The 20,960-nt window shown below is 40.3% G+C and overlaps 2 protein-coding genes across 6 annotated transcripts; both read right to left on the bottom strand.

Moving 5' to 3' along the window:
* Positions 1-692: 692 nt before the first annotated feature.
* LOC118396442 (kxDL motif-containing protein 1-like) lies at positions 693-5,046 on the bottom strand. Of its 3 annotated transcripts, none has more exons than XM_035790659.2 (5): positions 4,824-5,046; positions 3,171-3,302; positions 2,492-2,644; positions 1,932-1,978; positions 693-1,551 (listed from the first exon to the last, which is right to left on the bottom strand). In XM_035790659.2, the coding sequence occupies exons 2-5, from the start codon at positions 3,263-3,265 to the stop codon at positions 1,289-1,291; spliced, it is 558 nt and encodes a 185-aa protein (XP_035646552.1). In that variant the 5' UTR covers positions 3,266-3,302; positions 4,824-5,046; the 3' UTR covers positions 693-1,288. The 3 variants fall into 3 exon arrangements, with proteins under 3 accessions (XP_035646552.1, XP_035646551.1, XP_052321440.1); XM_035790658.2 differs by having other exon boundaries at positions 3,171-3,269; positions 4,824-5,045; XM_052465480.1 differs by lacking the exon at positions 4,824-5,046 and adding an exon at positions 3,674-4,021 and having other exon boundaries at positions 3,171-3,269.
* A 6,396-nt stretch (positions 5,047-11,442) lies between these two features.
* On the bottom strand, positions 11,443-20,512 carry LOC118396438 (SIN3-HDAC complex-associated factor-like). 3 transcript variants are annotated; one of them, XM_035790653.2, is made up of 6 exons: positions 20,471-20,512; positions 16,182-16,309; positions 15,631-15,730; positions 15,365-15,488; positions 14,889-15,039; positions 11,443-14,624 (listed from the first exon to the last, which is right to left on the bottom strand). In XM_035790653.2, exons 2-6 carry the CDS (start codon positions 16,307-16,309, stop codon positions 14,333-14,335), a joined length of 795 nt encoding a protein of 264 aa, XP_035646546.1. In that variant the 5' UTR covers positions 20,471-20,512; the 3' UTR covers positions 11,443-14,332. The 3 variants fall into 3 exon arrangements, with proteins under 3 accessions (XP_035646546.1, XP_035646543.1, XP_035646545.1); XM_035790650.2 differs by lacking the exon at positions 20,471-20,512 and adding an exon at positions 18,452-18,671; XM_035790652.2 differs by lacking the exon at positions 20,471-20,512 and adding an exon at positions 16,473-16,881.
* Between the last annotated feature and the right edge of the window lie 448 nt (positions 20,513-20,960).

Raw genomic sequence — 20,960 nt, 5'->3', positions numbered from 1 at the left:
TAAAAGCTGGAGGTTTTTTGTTGTTGTTGTTGTTGGGGGGGCATATTTCAAGTATTTTTAAATTGTTAAACAAACCAAATAATATAATTTAGCATTCAAGTTGTTGCGTAACATTTACCTTAATCATGATACAGATAAGATACTTAGAATGCTTAAGTTAGCCACTTCACCCAGGGGTAATTGACAATGTAGCCTAGTACTCGAGCTCAAGTCATCCCAACAAAATAAAATGCATATCCGAGCAATAACGAAAAACAATAATACTGAACTCTTCCATGCAGCAACTCACACATTTTGCATGTAAAAAAAAAAGAAGAAAACAAGTCTGGTGGTGGTGAGGTTTCAATTAGAAGCTGACCGATATACTGAGTCGCCGAAATGATCTGATATTGGCATTTTAACGCTTTATCGGTATCAGACGATAATTCCACGATAACTAATATTCAATAAATAGGATGGGGGGGGTGTATCTCAAGCTGATCTGAATGTTTGCGGCCATTCTCATTATGTCACAATGTAAGAAATCAACATTAGCAGCATATTTCTTGGACAACTGCTCTTCTGAATGGAAATTCAGGAGAATTCAGTGTGGAAAATGACACTTTCATTTCCCTGCTGTAAAACAGTATATCAGCAGATATATCTGTATCGGTAAGTTTTGTCCCCCCAAAAATCGGACCCAAATAACCATATCGGTCAGGCTCTAGTTTTAATAGGGCAAATAACATGGAGGTGTGTCACTAAAAAAAATGGAAACATATTTTGGTAGGCCGTACTATTGCGATTAGCTGGCTTCCAATAGGCTTACTCATGACCAACAAAGCTCACTACCTCTTTAAATGAGTGCATATTTCCACGCTCAACCATTATTAATGAGAGAGCGACTCCTGTGCATACAAACAAATGACTAGCTGGGTACAGTCCTCCTGTGGTCAGTAATTAAGGATTCAGTTCTTCACAACCACAACACATATTCAAGTATCTTCTTCATTGTTAGTGGCGAGTGATGGACAAGCGTGTCTAACAAAAGGGATCTTTGGACACAATCTTGGCGTTTACAAGTGAACAGCAGTCAGTGTGCTGGTTTAAATCCTGACCATCAAATCAGCTACTGATTCAAACCCGACAAACCAGATAACTGGCCAAAGCTCTGCAGTCCAAATCAATCACATTGACCTCCTGCTGCTTCTATCTAATCTATGGGTACTGAGTAGAGCTCTAGGCCTGGGTTACGGAGGCTCTACTCTGCAGGTACTGAGTAGCGCTCTAGGCCTAGGTTACGGAGGCTCTACTCTGCAGGTACTGAGTCCGGGCCCTCGTCCCTCAGCATGTCCGTTTCAGGGCTAGGCAGGCCATGGTCAGAGGTGGGCGTGTCGGCCTGATCCTGGGAGAGGTCTTCGGAACACCGGCTTACATTCGGGGAAATGACGTCGGGGCTCGTGTCACATGACTCGGTGCTCTGCCCCGACATGGTGGCGGTGATCATCGTGGCGACACTGGGCGGGATGGGATCAAACTCGTCGTCCTCCAGGACCGGCGACTCGTGGGCGTCTGTGAGGGAGAGACTCAGGGTGACTCTCGATAGTCTAAAGTAGCCACCATTCTACATTAATTGGAGAGAAAAAAAACATCACAGGTGAAAGCAATTCACCACCAATTTCTTTCCCCATTGTGCATATGGATGAAGTACAGCACTTAATATTAAGATGCCCCTTCAGAGGCACTGAGGAGAAAGACTTACTGAATATGGAATCAAAACATTGAATTACGTTACATCAAATACTTTCAAAAGTGTTGGATATGTGTAGATCTAATTAACAAGACGAGTAAACTACTGTACTGTGAAAAATGCCTGAATGTGCAACTATTTACAGTAAACAACTTGTCTTTCTGCCAATGTTGCCGTCATGACTGTAAAATGTCAAACTCACTGCTGAAGGCCTCTGGGTACTGCTTGGCGATCTTGCCCTTTAAAGTCCTGCGTGGACAGATAAAACCATGAATATGTGGATTATGAAAGAAGAGCTATAATTTTGTGACTACTCCCACGAGCTAGAGTGAAAATTGGACAAGAGACAGTATGTGACTGACCGTCACAGTCAGATAAAAGTTTCCATTCGTAGTTAGTATAATATGTACTTGGAGGAAGTATACAATCCACCAAGAAAATGGTTGTTAAACAACCCCTTGCCACTTCCTGTAGATCTGACAATTTGATAGGTATGAAAGTAGTTCCCATCTTGTCCCGACAGGCTGGGTGGAGACATTACCATATTGTTTACACTTATCCAACCCGTATCAAATCTACAGAAAGGATTTCGGGGTAAGGCTTGGTGATGTTTTTGTATGTAGGGTATAAGGAGTCTAGAGGCCGGGTCTAAGGGTAGCCTCATTGTCTTACGTCAGATAGCGTGACGGCGACGGCGTGTCATGTCAGAATGACGCCATCTGTCAGAAGACAATGGGGGAGGTATTAGGATGGGTCCATCACCTGATTCTCCTAAAGATGCTGTCCAAGTCCTTCTTCATCTCCACCAGGGTGCGTGTGTGAAGCAGGAAGTGTTCGTTCATCTGCTGCAGCCGCACGTTGGAAAGTCCATTGAAGTTGATCAGCATCTCATTGGTCTTCTCAAAGCGGTCCAGCCTGGGAGGAGCCAATGACGAGCAAGATAAAATAGGCTCTATTATATCGATAATATTAAATTAATGGTGTCCTATTTGTGTTAGTCTTTGGCAAAGCTGTGCCTGTTTTGCCAGTCTGCACAAGCTGACTGTAACAGGCTTGAGTGTCAAGGAAATGAGTAGGTCTAGACTGTTTTGTTGGCGTAATAAAATCACCTCAGATCTGATTGACCCAAAATGAACCAATGTTGTGCTGTATTTGACTATTGTAACATATCACAGCGAGTGCAAGGCCATCCATCAAGACCCCATGCAGCCAGCTAGTCTGCTCTCCATGTTAGTGTTTCCCAACTCCAGTCAAATACCCCCAACAGTACAACTTTTTATTGTAGCCCTGGACAAGCACACAAGTTGAATGAGGTATGTTTGTTCGGAGCAATAACAAAAATGTGCGCTGGGAGTTGGGAAACATTGCTCTGCGTGAGAAATATCAATGCTCCCAGCAGATATAGGATGTGCTCTGTGCAGCAGTCCGGACTGTTACTCACATGTGCCTCTGGGCTTGGATGATGGCGTTGACATCCTCAGAGTTTACCATGCTAAGCATTCTGTTACAGAACATTCCAGAAGCTGTGGGTTCCATGGTGCTGATGATTAATGGAAAGCATTTACCATCAACACTGTGAATACATGAATGTCAAAAAGCTAGGTGTTTGTATGACAAATTATAACAAATAGCTAGCTAACACAAATATGAGCCTGCTAGGGAGCAGGCCTATCGTAGTCAAGAAATGCTATGAAACAGTTACATTGTTAGCACTGGCAAGATACAAGGCTTATTATGCATTCTGTTAGTTTGCTTAACACTGAACAAAAATATAAATGCAACAATTTCAAAGATTTTACTAAGTTACATTTCATATAAGGAAATCACTCAAAATAAAATCAATCAGGCTATGGATTTCACATGACTGGGAATACAGATATGCATCGGTTGGTCACAGATGTCTTAAAAAAAGGTATGGGTGTGGATCAGAAAACCAGTTAGTACCTGGTGTGGCCACCATTTGTCTCATGCAGTGTGACACATCTCCTTCACATTGAGTTGATCAGGGTGTTGATTGTGGCCAGTGGAATGTTGTCCTACTCCTCTTCAATGGCTGTGCAAAGTTGATGGATATTGGCGGGAACCGGAACACACTGTCGTACATATTGATCCAGAACATCCAAACATGCTCAATGGGCCATTGAAGAAGTGGGACATTTTCATCTTCCAGGAATTGTGTAGAGATACTTGCAACATGGGGCAGTGCGTTATCTCGTCACAATGTCTGTGCAAATTTCCATCGATAAAATGCAATGGTGTTTGTTGTCCATAGATTATACCTACCCATACCATAACCCCACCACCACCACCACCACCACCACCATAGGGCACTCTGTTCAAAGTTGACATCAGCAAACCACTGCCCGGTACAGTCAAAACCGACATTCATCCGTGAAGAACACACTTCTCCAACGTGCCAGTGGCCATTGAAGGTGAGCATTTGCCCACTGAAGTTGGTTACGACACCAAACTGCAGTCAGGTCAAGACCCTGGTGAGGAACGACGAGCATGCAGATGAACTCCCCTCCTTTTGTGCCAAACTTCTTAGGTTGTGCAAACCCACAGTTCCATCAGCTGTTCAGGTGGCTGGTCTCAGACGATCCTACCGGTGAAGAAGCCGGATGTGGTGGTCCTTGGCTGGCATGGTTACAAGTTTAAGGCTGGTTGGACGTACTGCCAAACAACGTTTGATAATGGTAGGGTAATTAACATTCAATTATCTGGCAACAGCCCTGGTGGACATTCCTGCAGTCTGCATGCTAATTTCACGCACCCTCAAAACGTGAGTCAGCTGTGCCATGTGTTGTGTGACAAAATTGCAAATTTGAGAGTGACGAAGTTGTTCACAATTTGAGAGAGACGTTTTTGTGCGTATGGAAAATGTGTGGGATCTTTTATATCAGCTCATGAAACCAACACTTTACGTTGCGTTTATATTATTGTTCAGTGTGCTAAAGCTAGCTGTCCAGCATACTAACGTTACCTAACTATGATGGACTAGACTATAGACAGACAGTAAACGTAACGTCACACAGAACGAGTTTAGTTATACAAATATGTGGTAACGATAAGCAGGCTAGCCTAACATACTTACGATTAGATATGTCCCAAACTCGTTATATCCGTGAGTTTTCTTTAACACTTGAATGGCAATATACACTCTTACATTAAGCTACTGACATTCACTTTCATAACTGGAGCTAGATGTAATATAGCAGTCTGTGGCAAAGAGAAACATTTATTTCTGGAGAAACAGAACGCTACGCTGCACCGCACTTCCGTGTTGTGAAAATGTTGATCATGTGACATAGGAAAGGAATATCTGTCATTTCCGGTGGCTTTATGGCAATCACAGCAAACCAAAGGTAGTTATTATAATTGTTTTGACCTTTTTTAGAACTTTAGGACGGGTTAAGGGGTAACGGATTACATGTAATTACCGTTTTTTGTGTTGTTTTTTTTTGCATGTAATCCGTTAACGGTAACTGGAGTCTTTACATTACTTGCAAAAATATTCTAATCAGATTACAGATACTTTTGAAAAACTATATTACTTCGAGGATTACTTTTATATTCAGAAAGGATGTTTGCGAAGAAAAATATTTCACACTTCTCTGTTTTGAAAAAAGGCGCAAGTTTAAGTTTGTTCCACTTGAGCAAATCTGACCACATGTGGAACAATCTTAAATTTGCGCCTTTTTTCAATGCTGATTTGAATGCCATTAAGAAAACAGAGAAGTGTGAAATATTTTTTAATGATCTCTGACTTGTGATGTAACACCAAATGTGTCGCGGGAAAAGAGCAGGAATAGGCTTTTGTAGGCTTACAGTCCAAGCTATGTCTTCCAATGGTGGGACTGCTTTCGGCATCCAAAATGATCAATTTGAATAAAAGCTTGGATGTAAGGGTGACAGCAGTTGTGTAGTCTACGGCGATACGGATATCGCTTATTAATGATATCTACATAGCGCATTGATGTGAATCACACTGATCACACACTCTCATTTAGCTATTTGCGCCTTACCGATTGTGGATGGCTGTTCACAAATCTAAATGTGTATTTGAACCCAATAATGGTTGAATTCAAGATGTTTAAACTGCCTATCAATCATTGTTTTGGAAACCAGTGGACAGCCAGTGAAAATGCGCTCTTGACACATCTGCATAGTGCGGATCCAAACCCATGGAATAAAAGTGGGGCTTGTTTCAGTATGATATGTTAGATAAAGGAATAACGACAGACACCAATGTCAGGTTCAATAGCCTTGTTTGTGCATTGTACGAATGGCAACAACTGGAGTCCCGGGGAACAGTCCGGCTAGTCGATTACCTATCAACTAGACTCCGTAACAGGGCTTTTATTGCTCAATTTAATTCATGCTGATAAAAAAAGAATATCCCTAAGGAGCACATGCTCACACTTGCACACTTTTGATAGACTTAAAGCGGCAATCTGTAGTTGCTCCATCCGTTTTTGGATTTATCAATCATTTTGATATCATGGATGGTCAGTCCTTGCATCCATAGCTCTGTCTATTAATCTGAGAGTGGTTATTGGTTCATCTGTGGATTTGCCCTTTAAACAGCTGAATGTTATTAAGATTTCAAAGTGTCACCAACAAAAAGGTTAACAATAGTCCTTTAACAAATGCAGGATATGGCATTCATTTTTCACATGTAAATAGCACTTTTCAGTAGAGCTCAAAGCATGCCATTCCATGAGTGCAGCATTTATTTTTCAACTCGAATCAATGAGCCCAATCAGTCCTCCATGACAACAAAAGCATAAACAACAGAGTAGGGCTGGCTAATAAGTCCTTAGTTTTGGGTTCATGCTCAGGTAAAACAATTTAGCTAATCTATACTTCCATATTTCCAAGTCCTATTCTTCAAGACCAAGAATTTATTGGAATGACTGGAATTCTGATAGACTTTGGTTTTTAATGTAAAGATCTAATTTAATCGTATTATTATATGTAGTAGAAAGCGATGGGTTAGAAGAAGCCTGCATAAACAAACAAAGTAACATTTAACATCCATATATGGCCAGCTATGTAAACTTTAACATTGATTTATCCTGCAATAGATGTTGTTCAATTGGTAACATATATTTTTCTCTTTGTCTAATGCCTCTTGAAGGGAAAGTAATCTAAAAGTAACGGAATGTAATAAGATTACATTACTGAGTTTGGATAATCCCACAATTCCATGATTGATTCCAATTTTGGACAGGTAACTAGTTTGGGTAATCCCACAATTACATGACTGATTACAATTTTGGAAAGGTAACTAGTAACTGTAACGGATTACATTTAGAAAGTAACCTACCCAACCCTGACTCGAAATCTAACTAATCAAATGGGACCCAAACTAATGCGACCCAAACTGGGGGTCGCATGGGACAAGTAATTGATTTTGACACAGATTATACATTATATTGACCAGATAGTGGCCACTCTAACAATGAAAATACATTTTTAACATTTAAATGTATGGGTTTAGTGCTGCCAGAGCTCAGAGGAGCTGCGCTCCCTCACTTTTTTCTATTTGACTCGAGAATACACGGTTAAACTATTTTGGGAAAATGAATGACACATTTAAAAAATATATATATATTTAACTAGGCCCTACCACTAAATTTCAATGAAAAAGTATAGAATGATAAACGAAATTAATATGTAGCCTAAGGTAGGTAAAATGGTGGTAGGTAAAAAATCAATACAAAAACAAATCACTGTGTCTGCCTAAAACTGCATGGACCCCTCTTGTGCAGTGGAACCCACAACGATATGTGGAACCCAGAACGATATGTGGAACCCAGAACGATGTGTGACCACTTGCTTAAGGCAATGCCGTTTTGCAGAGGACACCTAAACCAGAGTGGCCACCGCAAAGCCTAAGAAGCCTGACCCTCTCTGGAAGTTGGTGTAGCCCTGTTTAGTATATTTAGCCTAGATTGGTATGTCAGTGTGGGCAATTGGAAATGTAAATTGGGTCAAGTTGGAGTTAATAATGCATTTAGGTTCTAGTTTTCAGACGTGAATCTGTGGAGGGGAGAACGGCTCTTAAAAAAGGCCGGAACGGAGCGAATGAAATGCCACCGAACACCTGGAAACCATGTATTTGATACCATTACAGTGATTCCGCTCCAGTCATTACCACAAGCCCGTTCTCCCCAATTAAGGTGCCACCAACCTCATGTGGCGGGAATGCACCACACTAACAAGTAGATTTTATGCCTGTGCAATTCTACATTGTACTGATTTATGTTTACTACTTGGCCAAATGATTTGATCGCATTTTTTATCTATGCAAATACATTCTATGAATTAATAGTTCACTTCTCTGTTTTATTCTATTCTGTAATAGGGTATTCACGTGTTCAAGCTAGTCGAATCAACACTTATTTATGATACAGCTTGTAAACTACACAATACAAGGAAATGCCTACGTGCAATAAAGCTCTCCTTGCAAACACTGCAATGACATTAAGCGGTAGGTATTTGTATTTACCTACAAATATCTATACCACATAGCCTAGTTGTAGGCCTACTGCAAATTATTGTTGTATGTTCCTGAACTGGCCGAATGGCAGCGCTATCCTTCAACTATTCTTCAGCATCACAATTTGGGTAAACTTCTTTCATTAACGTCATTACGCAATCCTGGCTCTGTCCTTTCAGCACCTTTCGGGTTAAAACGTTCTTTCAGTCCTTTCGCTTACAATGCAATTTCATCCAGATCTGTTGCCTACGACTTTAATAGTCATACTCATCACTTATTATTAGTATTATTACAAATAGATTATCTGTTCTAACAATGTTGCTCGTTTGGTAAAGTTAGATCAAAGAATCAACGTCTCGCAAGATTGAAATGATTCATTTGCATGTTTACATAACATAATATAATAACATAAAATAGTAGGGGCTATAACATTACTGCTACACCAAAAACACCTCCTCATTTCTAATTAGATGTTAGGATGGTTAGTAGCTGAAGCTGAATAGGCAAGTCACATGTATTTTCTCATGCGTCAAAACTCAACAGAGCACCCCTCTCGGCAGAATATATGCTTTGATTGACAGAAATAACAAAAAAAGGCTAATAGTCTGTTAACACAATCTTTTCAAATTCACTAATTCAAGAAGATCTAAATACGTATTGCCGTTATCCTGATTGAGATCGATTCTAGCCTTTGGTAATCTGTCAGATAGAAATATGAGGTGGCGATTATTACTGTCCAACAGATTTTGTTTGTTTGGAAAGGTTTTGTAGCCTCTCGTTTCAGAAGTAAATGAACTTGGCTAGGTTTCGCCAGTTGATTTAAAGTTAGACAGATAGCTGGCCAAAAGTTGGCTAATGTTAGCTTTTTGCCTCAATCACACTAAACCAGAATCAAACGTTGAAACCATCAGCCAAACGATTTAATATTGATTTTCTGACTTTTTTTCCAGTGCAATGTGAGTTTTATTAGGCAGTGTGGCAATGAAATGTTATTGATCTGTCAGTTTCCCTAGCTAGTTCTCAACTTTTCACACTGGCACAGTAATAAACAGCTCTAACGTTGCAGGCTTCAATGTCATGGTGTATGTGAAGCCTGAAATGATAGAGCTTTTTATTACTTTTGGCAAGGTCTCTCTCGAACTGTACATAAACTGGCGAAAGCTGTCCAAGTTCATTTACTTCCTGAAACGGAACAAAACAAAGGCTACAAATATCACTTTCTGACAGATAACTAGAGGCTAGAGCTGACCTGGCTGTGTTATTCATTCACCTCAGTCGAGAGGGGATAAAACGTTAGATAACGTTACATGTCAGTAACGCTCAGCACCGCGAGGGGGGCAAAAAAATGCAATATCTCAATGTGTGTGGGACATGACCCCCATCTTCAGTGAAAGTTATGCCCATCATATCTACAGTTGAAGTCGGAAGTTTACATACACCTTAGCCAAATACATGTAAACTCAGTTTTTCACAATGACTGACATTCAATCCTTGTACAAATCCCTGTTTTAGGTCAGTTAGGATAACCACTTTATTTTAAGAATGTGAAATGTCAGAATAATAGAGAGAATGATTTATTTCAGCTTTTATTTCTTTCAAAGTTTACATCATTCACATTTATTTATAAAGCCCTTCTTACATCAGCTGGTGTCACAAAGTGCTGTACAGAAACCCAGCCTAAAACTCCAAACAGCAAGCAAGCAATGCAGGTGTAGAAGCACGGTGGCTAGGAAAAACTCCCTAGAAAGGCCAGAAACTAAGAAGAAACCTAGAGAGGAACCAGGCTATGAGGGGGAACCCGGCTACATATACTCAATTAGTACTTGGTAGCATTGCCTTTAAATTGTTTAACTTGGGTCAAATGTTTCGGGTAGCCTTCCACAAGCTTGAATTTTGGCCCATTCCTCCTGACAGAGCTGGTGTAACTGAGTCAGGTTTGTAGGCCTCCTTGCTCGCACACTCTTTTTCAGTTCTGCCCACAAATGTTCTATAGGATGGAGGTCAGGGCTTTGTGATGGCCACTCCCATACCTTGACTTTGTTGTCCTTAAGCCATTTTGCAACAACTGTAGAAGAATGCTTGTCCATTTGGAAGACCCATTTGCAACCAAGCTTTAACTTCGTGACTGATGTCTTGATGTCTTCAATATATCCACCTAATTGTCCTTCCTCATGCCATTAATTCTGTGAAGTGCACCAGTCCCTCCTGCAGCAAAGCACCCCCAAAACATGATGCTGCCACCACCGTGCTTCACGGTTGGGATGGTGTTCTTCGGCTTGCAAGCCTCCTTTTTCCTCCAAACGGTCCAAATGGTCATTATGGCCAAACAGTTATATTTTTTTTCATCAGACCAGAGGACATTTCTCCAAAAAGTATGATATTTGTCTTCATGTGCAACTGCAAACCGTAGTCTGGCTTTTTTATGGCGGTTTTGGAGCAGTGGCTTCTTCCTTGCTGGGCGGCCTTCCGGGTTATGTCGATATTGGACTTGTTTTTACTGTGGATATAGATATTTCTGTACCTGTGTCCTCCAGCATCTTCACAAGGTCCTTTGCTGTTGTTCTGGGATTGATTTGCAACATTCACCTCTAGGAGACAGAACGCGGTATGACGGCTGCGTAGTCCCATGGTATTTATACTTGCATACTATTGCTTGTACAGATGACCAGGGTCCCTTCAGGTGTTTGGAAATTGTTCCTAAGGATGAACCAGACTTGTGGAGGTCTACACATTTTTTTCTGATTTTGGCTGATTTCTTTAGATTTTCGAATGACGTCAAGCAAAGAGGCACTGAATTTGAAGGTAAGCCTTGAAATACATCCACCAGAAGCCCACTGGAATTGTGATACAATGAATTATAAGTGAAATTAACTGTCTGTATACAATTTTTTGAAAAATGACTTGTGTCATGCACACAGTAGATGTCCTAACCGACTTGCCAAAACTATAGTTAACAAGAAATTTGGGGAGTGGTTGAAAAAGGAGTTTTAATGACTCCAACCTAAGTGTATGTAAACTTCCGACTTCAACTGTATATATTGCTACAACTCGGGATGGCATGAAGTTTATTGGGCTACTGATGAAATAAGTTATGAACTTCATAGGATGGTGAAAGTGCATTGTGGTGAGCTTGGGAGTGGTTATAAACTACCCCAAAACAGGATAAAAGTCAAGGTTTTTAGCAAAACAGAAAATTCTGACTCAAAAATCACAAATTATTTTTATTGAAATACTAGTACAAAAAAAGTACATCATGTATAAAACACAAAACATTGCTTTGTCTAGATCTAACTTGGTAAATAAATGCAATTGCATAGCTACAATACATGCATGAAGCACTAAAGCAAAGATTCGACTTGCAGGTCATATGCAACATTACAGGGCAAAGATGAGAGGAAAGTAAAATTGGAATAATGGCTACCTCAAATCATTGAAATTCATAGTTCAACAGGCTGGATACCTGATACAAAGATACAGGTCCAATCAAATTCTTGTACAGTATATTATATAATAAATTACTACACATTAATGTTGATAAGAGTATTGTTCCCAATAATTCACAAATACTGTTAATTGTGAATTTCAGACTAGACTGATTGCTTAAGAAATACATTAAATGCTAACCATATCACAGAACTTTAAATGTGAAATCAAAGTTATTACATAGTGAGAAACCAGCATCAGAATAGTCACATGGGGAAAATGCACAAATACAAATCGAAGTTTATTAGTCACATACTTCGCAGACAAACGAACAGTGAAATGCTTATTTATGGGTCCTTTTCCAACAATGCAGAGATAAAATAAGAAAAAAATAAATAGTGACGAGGAATAAATACAGTGAATAACAAATAAAATAAGCATGGCTGTATATAGGGAGTAGAAAATAACAGTATACAGGAAGTACCAGTACAGAGTCAATATGAAATAAATAACATTTAATTAGAAAGCCCTCAACCCCCCCATTGAAATATGTCCATATACATACAATCTTCCCTATAGTGTGGATAATTAAAAACTGATTTTAGTGTCCTTTTTATACCACTCAAGTTACAAATAAATGACTAAATAACCTGTTTTGCATTTGAAATGGAATGAATTTAAGTGTGCTTTGGTTTTTGTTTGATAATGTAGGCTAGTATATAGTAGTTGCTTAACTAACCAAGGAATTATGAATTCTAAGTTTGAACATGATAGTAAGTCCCCAAAAGTATAAAATGCCTAAATAACGATCAATAGAATTGACATATGTATCATAAAGTTTAAATTATACGGAAGTCCTGCAGACAAAAGACAAATAGAATATAAAAAGAAAAGATAACAATTCCCCCGAAATCAAAAAAAAAGTTGACAACAGGGGGGGACAGATAGTTGTGCTCATGTGGGTTATTTCATTGCATTGTAGGTCTAAGTTGTTGCAGTAGATCCACTGTGTGTGTGGTAATGACAATCATGTCCCATTATTGACAGTAATAACCAAAAAGGTATCCAGCCAGGCCTCCAGGAGGAATATTTCACGATCTGAACAGGTTACTATTGCATTTGCTGATTTATAATATGGTGAAGACATTTTTTATATGTAATATATCAATAAAAAATACATTGGGCCATTGGGTCTGGAAAATAAGAGTAATATGCTTTTAAGGCCATGAAATAGCGTATTTGACTCATGCATCCGATCTACAGATCTTCTGGATGAGAGGGGTTATTTCTTCGGCATTTATGCAAAGCACACTAGTGTTGCTCTACTTCCTTTTGAAAACCTTCGGCCTCCGTTGCAAACGTTAACATAATAAGCTGGAGAAAACGCAAACTACCTATCTAGCACTAACTATTGCCTTAAAAAAAGGGGACATTTCACCATTTTCAACTTCATATTCATCATCTCCACCACCCAAACATCAACATACTATATATAAAAACAGCCCATTTCTATATTTTGTAGTAACAAAAGATGAGGACATCATTCGGGAAACACTTTAGAAATTGATAGCGTTCCTCAGCCTAGGCGTTGACACCAGCCAGATCTTACAACACCTGGATAGGTATTTTACGTATCAGCTAACCACATAATAATAATATACATATGCCATTTAGCAGACCCTTTTATATGTGGGTGGCCTCAGTGGTAATGGAACCCATGATATTTGGTATTGTAAACAACTTGCTCTACCAATTGAGCCACCACCTATGTTATAGCAATCTGCCAGTCCATGTCACAGTTGCTATAATGGCACACAACCATTGGTTGATGCATGCAACGTCTGAGCAGGAGCATCATCTGGTCAAAATTACCAACTCATAATTGGTTAAAATGACATAATGCACACCAGATGACATCATCTAGAATAATATATTTTCTGGTGTGCATCTTTTTGATTACACAACACAAAAAACACACTTTACACCCCGGTGCTGGAGATGATGAATATGAAGTTTCAATTTGAAGTTTCAATTTGAACATTTTCCCTTAATATCATCCCTAAGTACCAACACTGACAAAACACTAGCACTGCCTTCCCTCACTAAATTAAGGCTGGTGTATTGGCTGTTGGTGCTGTGAACAGGCTCTCGATCGTGGCCCATATAGAAATACATACAGGCCCATATATACAGAATAGATAAATATAGTGTGAATGTGTTTCACGATAATACAAGTGCTACTGTACAGCTGTTACCTGTTAATTAAGGTATTCTGCCGATCAGTCAAAACTACAGCATTTTATGTCAAGGAGAAAAACACCAAGAGAGGTGTCCGGGTTGTGTTCATAAGGCACCAAACGGAAGAAAATGGATTTGCAACACGGAGTGGACTACATGGACTTGCCCAATAATAAATGCTCATTTTCCGTTGCAAAACATTTTCAAACATTTTCCGTTGCATGCCCAAGCCTAATGAAGACGAACCCAGGACAATACTAAGTACAACAAGACCAGATGAATTGGGGAAAAACTAGTCCATATACCTCAGTCAGTCTATAAATTACCAAACAAACAAAACGACGGGATTCAGCTGCTCGCTGACTAAAGGCAATCAGCGGTAACTTCTTGTAAGAGCTTGTAAACCAGAAGCATTCCGTAGGCTTCCTCAAAGATGCTCACACTGTGGTGCAATATCGCCAGTCTTCCTCCTCAACCTCCACTTTGGTCTGAGATGTTGTCATGATGACCTGTAGCTGAGGACTCTCTGAGCTCTCCTGGCTGTTTGACCTCACCACCTCGTCTTCCTTCCTCACCACCACCTCCTCCACCACTTCTACCTCTTCCACAACCTCCTCCTCCTGCCGCTGCTGTTGCCGTTTCTTGCGGCAGCAGGGCTTGAAGAGGTGAGGGTCGATGAGCACCTCCCCAAAGCGGCCCTTGTAGATGATCCCACAACACACCTTCTGCCTGGAGGAGAAGCAAAGGAACATGAGATTATTCATGTAATACTGATACAGTTTATGCAGCCATACAAGATATGGTCAATTATTGTTACAGTGACGAATGCATATGTGCATACAAAATAAATTAAGTTTTAGATTGTTCATGTTTCCTTTTTTTTTCCTATTTCTCTCTTATCTGAGTACCAAAGCATCTGGTGAAGATGAACAAGGACACTTCCAGGCTGGATATTACAGACAGTGTTTTGATTGGAGGTGACTGCGGCCTTACCTCTTCCAGTAGGTGAGGTCCAAGAAGGAGAAGACAGGGGAGCGGCTGGAGCCTGGGGAGAGCTCTGTGTCGGAGCCCTCATCTGAAGGGTTGCTGTAACTCGGAGACTGGGCCGGGGAGGCACTGGACGTGGTGCTGTGGGCATCAGAGTCTGGAGGAGGGAGGGGTAGAACCATAGATGTAGAAGGCTATGCTGTAGTGTACATCATTAGGTAGACTGAAGAAGGAGTATGTTCAGATTGGTAAAATCTCACAAAATGTTTGAATCTCAACCTTCCAGATTATGTAGATATTTAGGCTACGTTATAAAGATACTTGTGAAATGAAAAAAAATATTGTCTGACTCAGTGCCTCAACCTCTGAAAAGCACTGAGATTAGGTGTTACGGTTGCATTGATCTATTACTGAATTAGCAAAACGGGCCTAAAAGTGGTCAAACCTTAATATGTTTATGGGGCACTGTGAACAGGACTTACTGTTCCTCTTTAGCTCTTTCTGCAGTCGGCTGATCTGGATTGGCATGGCTCTCTTGGAGAGGGACTTCCGTTTCTTTGGCCTGGAGGAAATCTTTAGGCTGGGGCCTCCTCGGGCATCAACCACCTAGGATAGGATAGAAGAAAAGAAAATTGAAGAGAGGAGAAGTGAAGAGAGGAGCTCCCATTACTTTTTTCCCCTTCTTAACCATTTCCAACAGGCAGGTGAGTTGTGAGGAGCAGATATGGACAATAAATGTGGATCTTACGTGATTCCAGTTTTTCTTAGACCCCATTGGGAGTTTCTTACATCGTTTCACCAGGAGTACACAGGCATTGCAGATTTCTCCAGACCGAGTTTCACATAATCTACATGTGGGGAAAACATGTGAAATATGTGTTAAGCAGGACCATGTGAACAATGTAAATATTACAGATGTTCATAATGACATTACATTTGGCTTTACCAGGAGGAACACAATTTCTGACGATTTTACAGTATTTCACGTGTAGCTGTCCACTCATTAGGGATAATAATATTTTGTTAATTTTCAGAGTGTGTTTGGGAGGCAGCAGTCCACCGATTTCCTGCACAGGCCCCATGCATAATTATGCACTGAGTGCTATGGAAACAGAACTCAATGTGTGATATTTTATTGACTGCTTAGTTTTTTTTTTTGACTGCTTAGTTTATTTATTTTTTGACTGCTTTAGTTTTTATTTTGTTTTACAACGCCTGCAGTCATTCTACTTTTGCAAGAATGCATAGATGTCGAAATCTGCTATAAGGGCGCGGTAACTGTCAGAAATCCTTGCTTACCCGAAACAGCTCGTGAAGTCATTCTCGTACCGCTTGCTATCGGTGAAGCGTGAGCTGGAGGACTTGGCACGGCAGATGCAACAGCCGTCTAAACTCCGGTACATCTTTGGCTTGTGAAAGCCAAACATCTGTTTTCAAAAACACAAAACAGCAAAGGCATTTGCAGTTTAATAAAATAAAAATGGTACAAATCATTATGAAAGGAAATGGCCTATAATAAGATGGTCCATGTTATGGTCAATTTTGTTCAAAAGTTTATTTATTTGCAAAAGATTCAGCCTGTGTACCAACCGGCGGAACAACAGGTTACAACTTCAATATTTTTTCCCCTCCATATAGGCTAACTATTGTAATAATGGTTGATATACATTCAATCATTTTCAGAAGTCTCGCGCGTTAAATACATTTTAAATTAAAAGAAAAAATAACGCGCAGTAGATGAAAGTGAGCATCTTGCCATGCCCTGACCCAAAAGGAGCGAATATAGGTCAGCTGTCTGTCATACAGATAATGTCACCCTGCTGCCGCGCTCAAATCGTCTTCGGAGATTTGCATTGCATAGTTGCCGCAGCGTTATGGCCAAATATCCTTAGCTAAGACAAAATTGTAAACTCTAGTTTGATGCTAGAAGACACAGACGCACCGACGCAGTAAATTAAATAAACTTAGCTTATGCCTTGGTTATTTGACCTGCTGCTTGTGTAAATACCTCGTGGTGCAAGAAATGTTTAGAAAATTTGGAAGAACGGGTTATTTCTCATTTGCATTTAAAGGAGAAGTATATATTACGTTGCCATGCAAAACCTATCACGATGCTTGGAATCCTTCAAAATAATCATGCGGCAAAACCGTGAGCCGCGCCCCCTACAGTCTACTTGTTTTGCCATGTAAGTGGCAGTCCTTCGGGTCTCTTGACAGTGCAGTGGCACAACCAGACAGTAGCAGGATAATACAGTACGTCACGTAGCTCTACATGGCAATAGACTTCAAAGTCGAAGAGGGGGTGTGTATGTGGAGGAGGGGGAGTGTATGTGGAGGAGGGGGACAGGGGTGTGTATGTGGGAGGCCAGGGGGTGTGTGAGGGAGGAATGGAGCTTGTGATATTTAGAATTTTAAAGTTGTAAAACCGACTAACATCGTTTAATTAAAAACGGCCTATGTATAAAAACGAAACGGTCGTGATGAAAAATAACCTTAGCACCAAAGAAAGACTACTGTAAATCGATACGTTCCCCGCCCACTTTACACGAGGAAGCATGCCACAAGAGCAGCCTCATGCGCACCCATTTTAACTGAACCTTTCAACCCACCGTCTGAGTCCATAAACTCGATTATGTAATTGACACAACCGCGTTATCAAACTTTTTACATAAAAACAACACAGTCCTCTCTAAAACGAGACATTTTTTGCTTTGGAATAGTCGTGTAATGTGATCTTTAGGCTACACATTGTTATTCAGGTGACGTCGCGTCACTGGCCAGTGCAACTCCAAACACCAAATGCGCACGAAGTTCAAAGCTTCGGGTTTTAACAGTGACAACGTAGGTCTATATCAATTATTTAAAATTGTGGTTTAATCTTGCTATCATTTTTAGTTCGTCGCTATCATTTGGTTAGGCTACTACTTGTTTTGTAATAGATGCATCCGTGTTGACACAGAGCAATCGCCCGCGTGTTGAAAGCGCACCATCTCGGGTAGGAATGGCAGGCATGATGGGGTCTCGAACTTGGGTATTACTTACGTCGGTAAGCAGTCGAATAAATAGCGGAACATGCACATTTCAACATTGCAAACGAAGTGTACTCGGAGGCAAGGAATCCACCTATTAAGAATCACAACTAAAAACGAATTAATCGGGAAGACACCATACAACGCACTATATAACTCGAAATAATGGGGATAAAATGCCTAGGCCTAAATCTGCTGTTCACCCATTTTTTTATGTTGCAGATTGGGTTTATTTAGTTCACCTCAAGAAGTCAACAAACAGGCATATTACTGCAGTCGTTTCATTCTCATTTAAACTAGCCTATTAAATCCGGTATATTAAAAAAAAAGTTAAAAACGAATAAATAGGCTAGGCTTATAGGCCAATTAATTATGTTTTTCGAACTGTGAAAATCGATGTTAAATTGTTCGCCTTGTCAAGTGGCCAAAACAACTCGGAGCTTGCTTGTTTCGAAGCCTACAATAGCCAAGCAAACTGACACAAAAATGTTGCACATTTTGAGAAGCCTAGACCTGAACATTAGCCAACACAATTCTTACCTTAAATGCAAGTCGAACGTAGCTGATACAAATTAATAACCTTGAACACGCGTCGTTACAATGTTGCCGAACTACTCTCACAATTCCACAGCATCGAGATACCGTTCTCTCTTGTTGATGTCTAGCTCGCTGTGTATGGGACTTGGTAGTTGTGGACTCAGTGCGCGTGCGCCCCATCCACGCCTCCATTTTCTGACTTTCTTCAATCAACCTGATTTGCATAAACGGCTGACGTTTCATCGCGTTTCCACTCTGCTGGCGTTATGAGGATGGGAGCATTGCGCGGGAACAGGGGGCTCGTCTTTCGTTGCTATGGCACGTTGAAGAATGTAAGCAAAGAGGCGGAGACAGTCTTTTACTATGGAACGCCAGATGGCTTGTTAAAATGCATTCGCTTGAGTAATGGCCGTTATAACAAAACATTAGTAACTGGACTTAGGTCTCGCTTAGTGGACAAGGACTCGTGTAGCTGGGTAACTCCAACATACATTTATTTAAAAGTGAGAACCACTCACTGACATCTGACTTTTTATCAAATCAAATTGTATTGATATGCGGGTGTAGAGAAACGCTTGTGTTCCTAGCTCCAAAAGTGCAGTCATTTAAAAAAATACAACTTTTTTTTACTCCAGCTATTTAAAAACCTCTTAAGGATCCCCCCTTTCAAAAAATGTTCACCTAAAATGACATACCCAACTCTGACTGCCTGTAGCTCAGGACCTGAAGCAAGGATATGCATATTATTGATACCATTTGAAAGGAAACACTTGGAAGTTTGTCGAAATGCAAAATGAATGTAGGAGAATATAACACTTTAGATCTGGTAAAAGATAATTCAAATAAAAAACATGTGTTTTTTTGTATTTTTTTGTACCATCATCTTGTAAATGCAAGAGAAAGGCCATAATATATTATTCCAGCCCAGGCACAATTTCGATTTTGGCCACTAAATGGCAGCAGTGTATGTACAAAGCTTTAGACGGATACAATGAACCATTGCATTTCTGTTCAAAATGTATCAAGACTGCCCAAATGTGCCTAATTGGTTTATTAATAACTTTTCAAGTTCATAACTGTGCACTCTCCTCAAACAATAGCATGGTATTCTTTCACTGTAATAGCTACTGTAAATTAGACAGTGCAGGTAGATTAACAAGAATTTAAGCTTTCTGCCAATATCAGATAAATGTCAGGATTTGTGAAAAAGTATAAATGTATTTGGCTAAGGTGTATGTAAACTTCCAACTTCAACTGTACATTTTTTGATGCATGCCAGAAAAGCCACAACACAACACTAAACAATACATTAATTGCACTATAACAGTGATAAATGGTACCCACAAACTGTTAGAGGCTACATAAGCTGTCCCAACAGCAGAGTCCAAACAGCAGTCCCAACACCTTACCACTGCCACACTTGGCTATCAATAGAGCCTTGTCTGGCAGTGAAACAGTTCATTCAGCCTAATTTACTGCCTTTTAAAAGAACATCGCTGATATGGCTGACTTGCTTAAACAAATTTGGTTTCTACTGATAATTGAGATGGACAAACTGTGTCATAAGGGGACGGCGAGTGGATAAGAGGAAATCCTTAATTTCGATGAAGACATTAATGAGCGGGCTACGACGGATGTAGTCAATTTAACTATTTTTTCGGCATTTTTTAAATGTAAAGTGACAGAATTCAGAACATGGGCCGTTCTTACAGTATTCTCCCTGTACACCAAGTCAGAACGATATGATAAATACTTGGGGGCATATAAACAGACAATGAAAGCTTTTACAATATTTGATGATGACATTTCTCTAAAACAGGCTATAGGCTACATGTGCACCACCAAGTCAGAACAGTAGGCTAAGTTATGAGGGGAAATGGGACCAAATTATTATGGAGAGGAACAGGGGCTACTAACACCTTACTACACAACATTAGTATTTCTTTCTTAGCTACAGTATACATATCTCCCTGGCATATTACATCATTTATGCAGCAGCATACAATACATTTTTGGACTCACCTTGTTGTGCTGTGCTCACTTGAACAGGAATGTGCCGCAGCAGTCCTGGTGGGCAAATTTTGTCATCAAAGTCTAGCATTTTTGGACTCACCTTGTGTCACACCCTGATCAGTTTCACCTGTCCTCGTTATTGTCTCCACCCCTTCCAGGTGTCGCTTGTTTTCCCCAGTGTATTTATCCGTGTGTCCTGTCTCTCTGTGCCAGTTTGTCTCATATGTTAGTTGAGTAAACCTGCATGTTTTTCCTCATACTCCCTTTTCTATTCTCTTTGGATTGTCCTCCTGGTTTTGATGCCTGCCCGACTCTGAACTTCTTTCCCGCCTGCCTAATCATCCTGCCTGGCCTCACCTTGATTCTGCCTGCCTGTACCTTTTGGACTCTGAACTGGTTTTGACCCTTTTGCCTGTCCACGACCATTCTCTTGCCTTCCCCTATTGGATTGATACATATTGTAAGACTCCAACCATCTGCCTCCTGTGTCTGTGTCTAG

The sequence above is a fragment of the Oncorhynchus keta genome, chromosome 17, assembly GCF_023373465.1.
Source record: "Oncorhynchus keta strain PuntledgeMale-10-30-2019 chromosome 17, Oket_V2, whole genome shotgun sequence".
Lineage (NCBI taxonomy): Eukaryota > Metazoa > Chordata > Actinopteri > Salmoniformes > Salmonidae > Oncorhynchus > Oncorhynchus keta.
The sequence above is the reverse complement of the archived record's forward strand: the minus strand, read 5'-3'. Positions and strand labels throughout refer to the sequence as shown.

Coding starts and splice junctions, on each gene's coding strand:
- LOC118396442 (XM_035790659.2), bottom strand. CDS start 3,265: ATGGAACCCACAGCTTCTGGAATGTTCTGTAACAGAATGCTTAGCATG. Junction 1,979..2,491: donor AGCATCTTTAGGAGAATCAG/GTGATGGACCCA, acceptor CTGTCCACGCAG/GACTTTAAAGGGCAAGATCG. Junction 1,552..1,931: donor GTACCCAGAGGCCTTCAGCA/GTGAGTTTGACA, acceptor TCTCCCTCACAG/ACGCCCACGAGTCGCCGGTC.
- LOC118396438 (XM_035790650.2), bottom strand. CDS start 18,640: ATGGAGGCGTGGATGGGGCGCACGCGCACTGAGTCCACAACTACCAAG. Junction 16,310..18,451: donor ACGTTCGACTTGCATTTAAG/GTAAGAATTGTG, acceptor TTTTGAAAACAG/ATGTTTGGCTTTCACAAGCC. Junction 15,489..15,630: donor CTAAGAAAAACTGGAATCAC/GTAAGATCCACA, acceptor ATCCTATCCTAG/GTGGTTGATGCCCGAGGAGG.